Here is a 13,585-nt window from a genome sequence, read left to right as displayed (position 1 = left end):
ATTCAGCACTGAACAGACTATTTAATAAATGAAAAGAGATAAGCTCCTCATTACTGTATTGTGCAGATTTAAGGGCAGAAGCTGAAAAGCATGTATGGAAAGTTAGATGGACATGATCAATGCATAATGGGCTTCAGGCAGTGGTGTAGTGCTGGGTAAACATGGGTTTACAGTGTATACCCACTTATTTTTTGGTCTTGCTAGGGTATTCCCACCTCTAAATAAAGAGTATACCCACAAAGAGTGTATACATGTAGAGTTTACCCACTTCTGCACACACCACTGCACCACTAGCAACAGGCTGTCTGATGATCTGATCAAGGATGAGCAAAGTGTTGACTCGTGATGACAGGAAGCAGCATCAATATACGTGACAAATTTAGAAGTTGTTTATGCAAGTGTGGAGCATATCTTTTCATCAATGGTTGCAGAAGTTCACAATCAATTAGAAAAATGTTTTGCACAAGTGATGAAAAAGCACTCGCAAATATATCAAGTATGCGTATAGCTGTTTGACTTTTCCACATGTAGCTCTTCTCAGTCTTCATTTATCTTGCTTTGCACATGCAAATTGTCAGCAATTAAAGGTTGTATGAAAACTTTTAAACACAGTCCATTTCTAATGTTAAAGTGCATTTGTTAAGCCTCACTCAGGATATGATAACTGGTCTCTGGTCCATCATACAACACAAACGTATTCAAGAGTTTGCTTCATATTTCTCTGGTTGGACTTCGAGCCCTTTAAAGAAACTAAAAGCTGAATAGAAATTTGTCAAACTTTTTAATCAAGCGAAGCAGACAGTGATAAGTCCAGAGATCCGTGCTGCATTCAGGGTCTGTTACAAAGAAAATGGTGCCTGAGGATCCTCCTCTGATTGTTGGATTAGAGGCTCAGATTGTTTTCTGCTGCAGTTTCATTGAAGTTTCTTTGATTTAATTGAAAGTGTGTGCTGGTTAAGCCCTGGAAAAACACTTTCAAACACGGAGTCTCGTAGTTTCTCTCACTTCGGACGCTTTGGTTTCTGATGTGTTTGAAGAGGATTTTGATTTAATTACAACATGAACACGGGAGCGACACGGAGCTGTGCTGCTTTTAAACCAAAGTTAATATCAAAACAAAATCACACACTAATCTTTTGATAATTGAATCCTTATTTATTAGGCAGCTTTTATTTGTTTAGTCAGCAGCAAAGGAAATGAAGTTCTGCTCCAAATATATGCATGGAGGAGGACAAACTAAAAGCTTGTGTTCTTTAACTGTGGAGGAAAAGTAATTCAGCAGCTTTAACAGAAAGTATACAAGTAGACAGAGGAGCTGGGTGTACTGGTACACTTCCTACAATTTAGTTAATATTTAGCTTCTATTTTCCAAATGTTTTCTTTTTCTTGAACAATTAAATGTTGCTCCAGTATAAACAGCTATCATGTTAAAGTGCTGCATTCAAATGAGCAATGCATCGTTAAAAAATCCAATTGCTTTTTGAAGAAAAATATATCTTAATGGCCCTTTTAATTTTTAACTTTTTTTTTTCTCAACCACTAAATTAGCACCAGTTAACCTGAGGATAGCTGAAGGCTACAGGCCAACTGTAACAGCTTTAGACTGGATGCATGTCACATCCCTTGCATGTCTTTCTTGCCTGACTTTTATCTGCTTACATACTTGGAATGCCACAATGTCTTACTAAGCAAAATCATCGCCCCATGCTCAAGTCTGCAGTTAAGATCAGCCTTGCACTGTTGGCAGTTGCTAACGCAGCTGAAAGGGGGTTGGCATCCCTTGCCTCGGGGGCCTCAGGTGGGGTTTGCACCCTTAAACTACATCACACCTATGAATGGAAGATCTGCACAGGGGTAGATATTACTTGTCGGGATGAGGTGTCATCGACTGGTTCTCAACTGCTTCATCCAGACATGAGGCAGTCTTCCCTGGTCCCCTTAGGACATGGCCTCTCTCCAGGAGGACTCTCGCATACCTGTGAAGTTGAGGGAGCTGGCTTGGCTTGGGATTGCTGTTGCTGCCCTGTCTGAGGTGAGGTGCCCCGGCACTGGTGAGACTACTGCGGGTTGATACACATACTACTGGCCCAGCCACACTAATGGACATCCCACTCAGAGGGTGGACCTGGTGATTGTGAGCTGAATGGCCCCATTGATATCGGAGGTAAGGCCTGTCAATGAGTGTTTACTGGATGCCAGAACGACCCATTCATTGGCCTCAGTCGCAGTCTGAGCTCCAACAGGGATGAACTCTGTAAAGGAAGGACTCCAGGCTAAACTTTGTGGTTTATTAGATCTCAGAGGTGATGCCCTGGTTGTTCTTGGTGACTTCTACTGGCACTGACAGGGAGGCCTACGAGGCATGTGATAGGTCTACACAGCTCTGGACAGCAGGATGACAGCTCCTCAATGCTCCTTGACCTTGCCAGCAATTGGAGTTTGAGGATTGCTAGATCATTATACCAATGATGGCATCACGAATAAGGAGATTGACCATGTACTTGTAGACAGATGCTGGAGGCTGCTCGGGGACTGCAGGGTTTTCAAAAGTGCCCATTTCTTTAGTAGTGACCATCATCTTCTGTTCGCAACCCTGATATTGTGGCTGAGGTTCCCCAGGAAGGCTGACTCTGGTCTAATCAGAGTGGGCAAACAGAATTTTGCTTGCTGCTGCATCCCAAAGTTACAGAGGAGGAGGTGGGACCTCATCTCTGAGGAAACCATTGATTTCACTGAGTGGAATCGCTGGGCAAAACTTGATCTTTGTATAACTGAACCTGAAAAATCAATACAAACACATACCAAACAAACAAGGTGAGTTTCTCCAGAGACTGCCAAACTAAAAAGCACAAAATGGAAGTATAACTGAGCGATTTATCTTGCTTGTGACACTGTGCTCACGCTGGCAGTCTGAACCTCAAAGTTCACATACTCCAGCTGTACAGTGATCCACACACGAGCAAATTACACCCCCTCTAGTCAATCTTCTACAATTCAGGTCAGGTCAGATATCGAAGCATATGCCACTTTTCCACATCAACCTTGGTCCTGTACTGCTCCAGCCCATAAAGTGTAGAAAGAATAGGACAAACCCTGTGTGATGTCAGCTGTCTGCTTACAATAGGTGGACTCAAACTGATTTGGAAGCCAATCCATGGCGGCTTCCATATTGAGATTGCAGTCTCAACTGAACTTTAGACACACGAAGCTCAACTTCCTGTCATCTAGCTAGCTATTATTCTGGTTGACAGAAATGTAGCTTCTGCCTGTCGAGCTATCTGTCAATCAAATGAGATGCACCAGGCAGTCTGCAGTAAGGGTTTTTCCTAAATATAATCTAAACCATTGTGGTACAAACAAATGTTCTCCCCCCATACAGTGAGAGCACTTTATCTAACAAAGTAAACATTTATAGACTTTCAAGACAAAATACTATAAAGACAAATATTTCTCTTTTTCACACTTCTATTGTGTTCGTTGGCCTGACTGGAGAGAACACATGGCTCTGGTCGAGCAGATCTGGATGTTTGGGTCAGATAGAAGCTCTAATTTTGAGCATTTCCTTCTCACTCATCTAAGTTTACAGTTGCAAGAAAACGTATGTGAGCCCTTTGGGATTTCTTGGATTTCTGCATAAATTGGTCATAAAATGTGTTCTGATCTTCATCTAAGTCACAACAATAGACAAACACAGTCTGCTTAAACTAGCACCGCACAAAAAAATGATGTTTTTATGTTTTTTATTGAACAAAACATGTAAACATTCACAGTGCAGGGTGGAAAAAGTATGTGATCCCCTAAGCTAATGACTTCTCCAAGAGCTAATTGGAGCCAGGAGTCAGCCAACCTGGAGTCCAATAAATGTGATGAGATTGGATGTGTTGGTTAAAGCTGCCCTGCCCTATAAAAAACAAACACCAGTTTTGAGTTTGCTGATGTGAACCATGCCTCGAACAAAAGAGCTCTCAGAAGACCTACGATCAAGAATTGTTGACTTGCATAAAGCTGGAAAGGGTTACAAAAGTATCTCTAAAAGTCTTGATGTTCATGTGTCCACAGTAAGACAGACTGTCTACAAATGGAGAAGGTTCAGCACTGTTGCTACTCTCCCTAGGCGTGGTCGTCCTGTAAAGATGACTGCAAGAGCACAGCACAGAATGCTCAATGAGGTGAAGAAGAATCCTAGAGTGTCAGCTAAAGACTTACAGAAGTCTTTGGCACATGCTAACATTCGTGTTGACAAATCTCCAATAAGTAAAACATTAAACAAGAATGGAGTTCATGGGAGGACACCACAGAGGAAGCCAAAAAAAAAACATTGCTGCACGTTTGAAGTTTGCAAAAGAGCACCTGGATGGTCCACAGCACTACTGGCAAAATATTCTGTGGACACATGAAACCAAAATTGAGTTGTTTGGAAGGAACACACAACGCTATGTGTGGAGAAAAAAAGGCACAGCACACCAACATCAAAACCTCATCCCAACTGTAAAATATGGTGGAGGGGCCATCATGGTTTGGGGCAGCTTTGCTGCCTCAGGGCCTGGACGGATTGCTGTCATTGACGGAAAAATTAATTCCCAAGTTTATCAAGACATTTTGCAGGAAAACTGCTCAACAGAGGATGGGTGATGCAACAGGACAATGACCCAAAGCATAGAAGTAAATCATCTACAGAATGGCTTCAACAGAAGAAAATACGCCTTCTGGAGTGGCCCAGTCAGAATCCTGACCTCAACCAGATTGAGATTCTGTGGCATGATCTCAATAGAGCGATTCACATCAGACATCCCAAGAATATTGCTGAACTGAAACAGTTTTGTAAAGAGTAATGGTCCAAAGTTCCTCCTGACCGTTGTGCAGTTCTGACCTGCAACTACAGGAAACGTTTGGTTGAGGTTATTGCAAGAAATCCCAAAGGGTTCACATATTTTTTCTTGCAACTGTAGATTTCAGCATGAAAAAAATCACACCTCAAACACATATTTTTTTTTACATTCATCCAGTTTTTCATATTTTTAAAAGTTTAGGTGACCAACTGCATATACATAAAGGTTCCTGAGACAAAGGAGGCATCACAATTTTACATATATAGAACATAATAAAAATAAATAATACTTCTCTATGTCTGAGTTTGTGTTGTTGTTTAGTTTTCCCATCTTGCAGATGGATCAGACTCTCCTCACAGCGTCTCTTTCTAAGCAGCTCTGACTCTGAAGCCAAACGACTGTGCTGTGTAAAGACCATCATTTCCTTTTGTCCCGCACCGTCTTCTGTCTTTATTATTGCATAACAGTGGTGTAAATACAACAGATTCATCCTCTCTAATGACTTCCTTGTCGGCCGTGTCCTCCCTAGACGCTACACTCGCTGTGATGAATGCGGCGTGGCGAGTCCGTGCTGAAACATTGGGGGAGGAGGACGGAGGAATGAGACTAAACAACAACAGGAAGAAAACAAAACGGTTGTGTGAGGATCATTGGAGAATTGTACAAGGAGCGTCTTGTGTATCAGAAACATTAAGAATGTAATGTGCTATTACTCTTGGAGCTGCCAGCCGCCTTCCTCCAGGCTCAGCTGATAATAGAGCCGGGCTTTAGGACTCGTCTGTGAGCGAACATGCCGACAAGGGCCCTCGACACGCTGCCGCCTTAATACCAATCGTGCCCACCGCTCCTCGGACAAAAATTGACATCGTCTGGAGAGCAAAGCAATCAGCCGACTGGGTATTAGCGAGCATTTATGTCTGAGCCGAGCCCCTGCACAGCAAATCTTGACCTTAAACAAGACTGTTATTCCATTTTTCTTTGAGACAACTCAGTAACTCCCTGTGAAGGGATTTCCTGCAGGTTATCTGTGGGTTTATTCCACTGACTCACCAATCTGTTTCCACCTAATACCGCTGAGAACGAGGGCCAGACACCGGCAGCAGAGAGACAGAAAGAAAAATATGAGCAGAGACTCTGACGTGTTGATATACGAGCTGATGCAGACATGAAGCTTCTGTTTCTCCGAGTAAATACTCCTGAGATCAGCCGCAGGCCTGCTCAGGTGAATGTAAAGGAGAACAAACTGTGAACTGTGGATCAGTGCAGGCAAAACATTTATTAACTCATCGGCTTTTCCTGCTGCAGAGCTGATCCTCCAACTGTGGTATGAAAAGCTTAGTGTCTAAGGGCAATGATCAGACAGTTATCACAAAGGAGTCCACACGGAACTGAATGTGCCCCTTTATCTGTTCATTTCAGAAGATTCAGAAGACAAAAAACACAGATTTGCAAAAAAAAGAGCTGATTGAGGTTGTTCAGACAACAAACTTCTATGCTCTAAAAGTCAAATTTACTTTTATTAAAGTTACTGTAAAGAAAAATCCCAAATAGTCCCTGAACATGCTAGATATGGTGGAATAAAGCTGCTGCAGACATGAACATTTGGTTCAAATCATTCTCTGACGCATGAGCCGGAGCTTCAACTCTTCATAAACAACACACCGACTATAGAGCAAGTAAAAGTAACTAAACTATTGGCTGGTAAATAGGACAACAAATTGTCTGGGTCAAAACACGTCCTCTTTAGACCCGGCATGCACATACAAGGACATCACATTCTGGCTTTCCTACAACACTGTAAATTTCTCTTTTTGGGAATTTTTTAGAAAATTCAAGTTAAAGTAATTCATTTGACATACTGGGAAAATTTGATATGAAATTTTCAAGAATATTCATGAAAAATTTGGGATGTTTGTGTATTTTTGAGAGTTTCATTGGAAGTTTTTTGCAAAGCTTTTTTGAGTATGTGCATAAAAATTTGTTTTTTTATGTTTGGGGGATTTTTTTTATTATTATTTTTTAGTCATTTCTGTGTTGATTTGGGAAATGTATTTGTAATTTTTGGGGGAATTTTATTTGAATTCTTTGGGGAAAATTCTCTTCAAAGTTTTTAGGTATGCTGACAGAAATATGGGAAATTAATTTTTTTTTACTTTTGGGGATTTGATTGGAATATTTCTGGGAATTAATGGCAATTTTTTGGCATGTTGAGTGAAATTTTTCCACCATTTTTAATGGAATTTATTAGTGCATTTTGAAGATTTTTATTGTCATTTTCAGGAATTTAAGTTGAATTTTTCGAGACATTTTATAAAATTAGATTAAGGCTTCATGATAAAAGCTTCACTGAAACATTTGGGGACTATTTAAAGAAATTTTATGATTTTTTTATGAGAAACTTTGAAAATATATTGAAGAATTTTCACAGAAATTTTAGGTACTTTTTTTTTTCTTCTTTACTTTAAGGGAATTCGTGTTGATACTGAACTCCATTTTTTAACTTAATTTCAAAATGAACTTGTTTTCAAAGTCAAGGCTGAACTTTGAAACTTGAAACTCAGGTCAAAATTATCCCAAATACGAGGGAAAAACTAAAAATACATTCCAAACAAAAGTTCTGGTCTTTAAAGGTTAAAGACACTGTCGTCAGTAAAATGGGAAGTCTATAGTTGTAGTGAGGAGATGCAGGAAATTTTCATCCCTGACTTAACAAAACTTGTTTGAATACTCTTTCCTCTCACAGCTTGATTATTGAAGAATAATAAAGTTGAACACCACAAAGAAAGATTTAAGCAGACCGTAGCTTGTGCACAATGAGGCAGCATGCCTGGCTCTAGAGAGCATATGACTCTAACATAAACAGCATGCACCAGGCCCGTCTGACAACAGGTGGAGTAAAATTAGTAATTAAAAAGGAAAAATGGTAAATAGACTAGAGCTGGTATTGTACTCATAGTGCTTTAACACCGCTGGTCACACCTACCCATTTACTCCACATTCACATATCAGTCTCATCGAGCTAGACTTCTCTTCATTTTAAAGGTGAATAGTAGTTCTAAATGGCATGACAGGTTTTGTTTGCATAGGATTTCTAGTAATTACTGAAATTTTAGCATGAAAAATAGAGGAACCATATTTGGACCTAACATCGATTTAAGAGTGTAAAATGTTGTTTATATTAGGATATATGTCCAGTTAATCTAGCAACATTACCCGCAATTTCCACATAGGAGGACTGCGCCGTGCACCGGGTTTGCTCCGATCGAAGGTGAGCAACCTCGCCCACTGGAACCAGGTCTAGAGTGCTGCGCCACAGCGGATCAGCAGGCAGAGATCACAGGAGAATTGTGAGTTCACGCAGGAATAGTATGTCAACAGCGCACTATTTTACCTTTTGGGCTTAATTTTTCATCCTGTCTGGCATAAGTCTATGATATTATTGCTTCTGCATTGGGGGAGTACAATAGGAAGTTAAAGGGTTAATGTTTGCTTAAAGGATCTGTGGTTTTATGAAAAATTCTTTGGCTAAATGTCCTAAAAAGTTAACTTTCCTCGTCAATGGCGCCGTTGTAGCTCTCTGACCCACTGACCTATTGGTGACCCTTTGGTCTTGCTGCAGGATGAGACGTAATGTTGATGTAGTGATGATGTGCAATTGGGAGTCCGTGCATTGTGTTGTATTTTGAACCGGATATTCTACGCTTGTGACTTCCTGTTCGAAGCTTTCTGATAGACAGGAATTGAAGCGGAATGGTAGTGCCCAGCGCTTAAGAAAAGGCCTGCAGCATATCTGGAACGAAGCATAGTGAAGTGGTGATCCAGGCACACGCCACTGCCAGACAGGAGTGCCAGCTATGGAACTGCTCTGATGAACTAGAAAGGGAGCGATTTGCTCCGCAGTACGATTCACTGGCAGATTGCTATGTGAAAATTGGAGGCTACTAAGGGCATTTTCTTGACAAATAACTAGTTAATGTTGGATAACAGTACTCTATAGTGGGGATGAATGTCATGAAATATTCCGTCATAAAAAATTCTAATTGCTAAATTGGTGTTCTGTTGGAATTATAAGATCAACCTGATTGCATCACCATGATTTATAAAGTATCCTGAAGCCAGCCCTGTAAAAGAGGTCAGAATTTGAAGACAACCATACCATGTCTTGTAAAAGAACATTTTGTATTTAAATAAGTTTTTAATGTGTAAGTTAATGTACTCATTAGACTCTATCTTTATTTTCTATTATTAGCATTTTTATATGGACACATTTCATAGGATTTATTTATTTTTTACCACAAACAGGCAATGAATCGTACATTGTTCAAACAAGGAATGACTCAAGACAAGGATTCATATGTAGCCTTGTTAGGGTTGTTCAAAAAGGCAGGTTGTTTAATGCAGTCCAAGTTTGGTACACAAAGAGGCAGAATAAACCAGGCAAACAAATCCAGAGAAGTAGGCTAAAGGCTAAGTCAAAACACAAGCAGGTCAAACACTGTGAATCAATCACTAGAAATAAAGGCTGGAACAAGGTCACACAGGGAGAACTCTAACCTTCCACAGACAGCGTTTGGGAAAGGGCAGAGCCTTTGAAAAGAATTCAGAGGGGGACTGGTTAAACATCTTTTCTGTCACATCTTTACAGGCCAATCAGAGCAACAAAATACGTGACGTAGCCACTACGGAGGAGTAAACTCCTTGAGAGCTGCATAATGCAAACCATGGTGAGTGTAGACATGTCAGTACAATATGTTTGTCGTTTTTGAAAAGTTGTTCACAGATAATATTTCCTCAACTGAAATTTTTAAGTTCCAAGTATTTCAATGAGGGTTAAACTGTGCTTGTTTTATGCTTTGTCAGCCTCTCTTTAACTCAAACATCTAAAAAAGACAGCAAGATGTGCATAAAAATAATCCAAAGGCGTGTCTGAATATGGGATATCTGCTCTACTATCTGAGCTCCTTACCCCCTTTTCTTTCCTTCCTTTGTTTTTGCATCATCTTTCTTCATTTCTCAAATTTAGATTAAAGAGCTAAGGTTCTCACCAGTGACATAAGCCCTGAACTCTGCCTCAACTCTTTTCCTGACCTTGTGACCTTTCTCTGTTACGTGTGAGGGACTTGAAGCCTTTATTGTCTTTTGAGATCTTTTGGTCTGACGGCTCCTCTGGTGATGTTTTGGCGTTTGGCGTCCTGGGATCTGCCGTCAGACAACACCTCCCGGGTCGATCCAAACGTGGAGCTAACAGCCTCTCTGCTGTCGCCGGAGCCGTTAGAGCTGCGGACTTCACTCAGAGCAGACGGCTTCATTTCCTCCTCCATCCTCCCCATGGGAATGCGAGCAGCAGTTTAAGTGATTTCTCTCTGAGCGTCCCCATAAGTGCGGCAAATATCCCCCTTTAAAGGCTGTGAATTGTAAAACATGATGTTTCTTCTTTTTAAAAAGCTCAGCGATCACCGGCCGCCATCCGAGGAGATGGGCTAATTAAATTGGTACTTTTTACAAGTCTTACTCAATAAATCTGAATAAATTAACAAGGCATTACTAAGGCTGCTACATTAAATTTGCATAGTGCATTTAATGAATATGCAACCGCGAGTGGAAAGGTCTGCCACTGTGAACCCCGGTGAATTAGCATAACTACTTCCAGCATGTTTCTTAAATAATGCTCTCATTTGCACATCACTGAGTTGGCTAATTCTGGCTTCGGCGAGGGCGGCCTCGTAATTAAAGAATCCCACTTTAATTTTTAATGAAGTTTATGTTACATCAATCCTGACAGTAATGAGGGGGACGTGGAAACAAAAAGGCTGCTAATAATTAAATTCACAAACCAGTTTGAGGGATAATAACTCCTGAGGAGGAATTACATGACTAATTATTAATTAAATATTCATCGTATCGTGCAGCAGAGGCGGCGGCCATGGTGGCAGTGGTGGCTCACTGTAAGCAGCCGCCTCAGTGTCGGCGGAGCCCAGATGCCAAACGGCTTTTATCTGTGAAGGACTTGAGAGGCTCATAACGGCGCTCCAGACTGTCATTAATTATAATGACCCTGAAAAGAAAAGCAGGCTGTAATTGGTGGGTGTCTGTGGCGATGGGATGTTAGCGGAGGTTCAGTCACAGCTTGGTCTGGTGGCTTCAAATTGTAGTTTTGATATTCAGCTCAAGCACACTGATCTCGTCATTAAGTATGATATGCATTTTTTATTCTACAAGAGAGAAAAAGTGAAGTGGAAGATTTAACGTTTCCCCACTTTTAACATCATTCAGATATTTCATCAACTTTCATCACTTCTTATGTGAAACAGGTTCAGAAAGTCGAGAAGTTCAAACAAAAGACCCTTAAAGACAAAATGTTTTACATTTGTATAGAAAGAGCAGGACTGGGCAGAGAGAGAGGGAGTATTTGACTAATTTACATCAAGGACATAAAGTCTAGACATTTAGGATAAGACTGACACTTCAAGTATTAAGTATTAACAGAAATGGAGCCTAAACGTGAAATATGATATTAAATGTCAAGACTTATTCAAATAGCAGGGACAAGTCAGCACTTTAAGTATTAGTTCCTTATATAAATACATGAGGAGAAAATTTTTGACTAGAGATGTCTCAATTGGGGCTGCATGGCGGTGCAGGGGTGCATGTTCTCCGCATGCATGCGTGGGTTCTCTCTGGGTACTCCGGCTTCCTCCCCCCACCAAAGACATGCTCATTAGGTGAACTGGTGACTCTGCATTGGCTGTAGATGTGAGCGTTAGCATGCCTGGTTGTTTGTCAGCCCTGCTGTTGACCAGTCCAGAGTGTACCTAATGACAGCTGGGATAAGCGCCAGCCCCCGTGACCCCGAGACACTATAAACAGTAGTGGACAAAATAGCTGGTATCCTTCCGTTAAAGAAAGAAAAACCCACAATAGTCACAGAAATAACTTGAAATTGATCAGATTAATACGAACAAAAAATGTCCTGAAATTAACTAATGTAAATCAGACATTGCTTTTGAATTGTGGTTTAACAGAATGTTTTTAAAAAAACAAACTAATGAAACTGGCCTGAACAAAAATTACGAGACAGGCAGAGTCTATACAAGGTTAAGATATGCACTTGTTCAGGAACAATTTCAAAAAGTGTTCCTCAATGTAAAATTGCAGAGACTTTGACTATCCCACCATCTACAGCAGTGGTTTCCAACCTTATTTTGTCCAAGGCATACCTAAGATCAAGCCAAAATGTCCCGGCACAGCATATCCATATCCATAAAAAACCACCGCTTTAAAACATGCTACGGTAACTTATTTTTTTTAGGTAATTTTAGCAATAATGTACGGTTGTACAGTTTGTTACAGCACAGTAAAACTTGCCTTAAAGGGGAAATATTATGCAAAAATCATTTTTTTCATGTTTTTTTAACAAAAAATATGTGCCCTTGGCCTACAATCCCCCCAAGTACCAGAAACCCCTATTTCTTTCTCCACCTTTTAGAAAATATGTGCTGAAACAAGCCATCTCAGATTGTCCCTTTATGATGTCATGTGGGGAGTTAGCCCTGCCCCCAGTTTTGGTTGTCCCTCCCCTCTTGTAATAAAGTTCCACCGTCCTTTAGGAGGATCAGGAGAGCCACATCCATTAAGCCACATTCCTTTCCCAAGAGGGGCCGTGGTCAGGGGCAGAGTCAGACACAGGAACAGCTCCTTCTGAGCAGGGCTGAAACAGAGGGGTTTTTAGACATGCAAAAATCAAATACTGGAGTGATTTTCAGTAACAAACTTCACAGGCATGTTTTGGAGACCTCTGAGAACAATACAGACTTATCTTAAAAGGGTAAAATATGTCCCATTGTTCTACAGTTCATATAATCATCAAAAGAGTCAGAGTGTCTGGAGAAATCTCTGTGTGCAAGGGACATCCAGACTGATCAAAAACCTACCCAGCTGTTGTGTGGTACATCAGGATGACTTCTTCAAGCCCCATGATCAGATTGAAGCTGCTGCTCTGGACATGATGAGTACGATGGAGTACGCATGGCTGGAGAACCCAGTGAAATTTGAGAAATCTCATGGCATTAATAACACCCTGGACATTGACATTGTCCCAAAGTTTGACTCTAAGGAAGAGGAGACTTACATCCTAATTGTGGAAGGCTTTGAACCTTTGATCGATGTGCTGAACCAATGTTACTTTATTTCCATCCTGTACGAATGATGCAAAAAGAGTTGGTGCTCTAGGAACTTTACGGTGCCAGATCCACCCAGCCTGTTTGATGGCTACGTCTGGCCCATGTGTTAGAAACACAAGAACATCAAGGATGCTTGTGATCTTCAGGTCCACAGGCAGCACTGCATTAAAAACAGACACTTTTCTGTTCTGGGATTCATGGCATGGGCTCAGGAACACTTCCAACATTTGTCTGCCTTCCACAAATGCAAGTTAAAGCTGTAGCATTAAAAAAGAAGCCATATGTGAACATGTTTCAGAAATGGCACTGTCTTCTTGCCTCAGTCCAATTTAAATTGGACTGAGGCAAAATGGAAAACTGTTCTGTGGTCAGATAAATCAAAATTTGCAGTTCTTTTTGGAAACCATGGAAGCCATGTCTTGGTGGATGATTGGTACCATCCAGCTGTTTATCAGTACACAGGTCAAAAGCCTGCATCTTTGATGGTATGGGGTTGCATTCGTGCTGATGGAATGGGCAGCTTACATATCTGGAAAGGAACTATGAATGCTGAAAAGTAGATAGAGGCTTTAGGGC

The 13,585-nt window shown here is 40.9% G+C and overlaps 1 protein-coding gene across 1 annotated transcript in view; it reads left to right on the top strand.

Moving 5' to 3' along the window:
- Positions 1-13,035, top strand: part of LOC121511476 (homeodomain-interacting protein kinase 1-like) — a 34,731-nt gene extending 21,696 nt beyond the window's left edge. Inside the window, exon 8 of the mRNA XM_041790201.1 lies at positions 12,784-13,035. Coding sequence (XP_041646135.1) covers positions 12,784-13,035 — 252 coding nt within the window. The remainder of the gene's footprint in view (positions 1-12,783) is intronic.
- Positions 13,036-13,585: the final 550 nt, after the last annotated feature.

This window comes from Cheilinus undulatus, linkage group 1, assembly GCF_018320785.1.
Source record: "Cheilinus undulatus linkage group 1, ASM1832078v1, whole genome shotgun sequence".
Lineage (NCBI taxonomy): Eukaryota > Metazoa > Chordata > Actinopteri > Labriformes > Labridae > Cheilinus > Cheilinus undulatus.
This window is presented reverse-complemented; position numbering and strand designations above follow the sequence as displayed.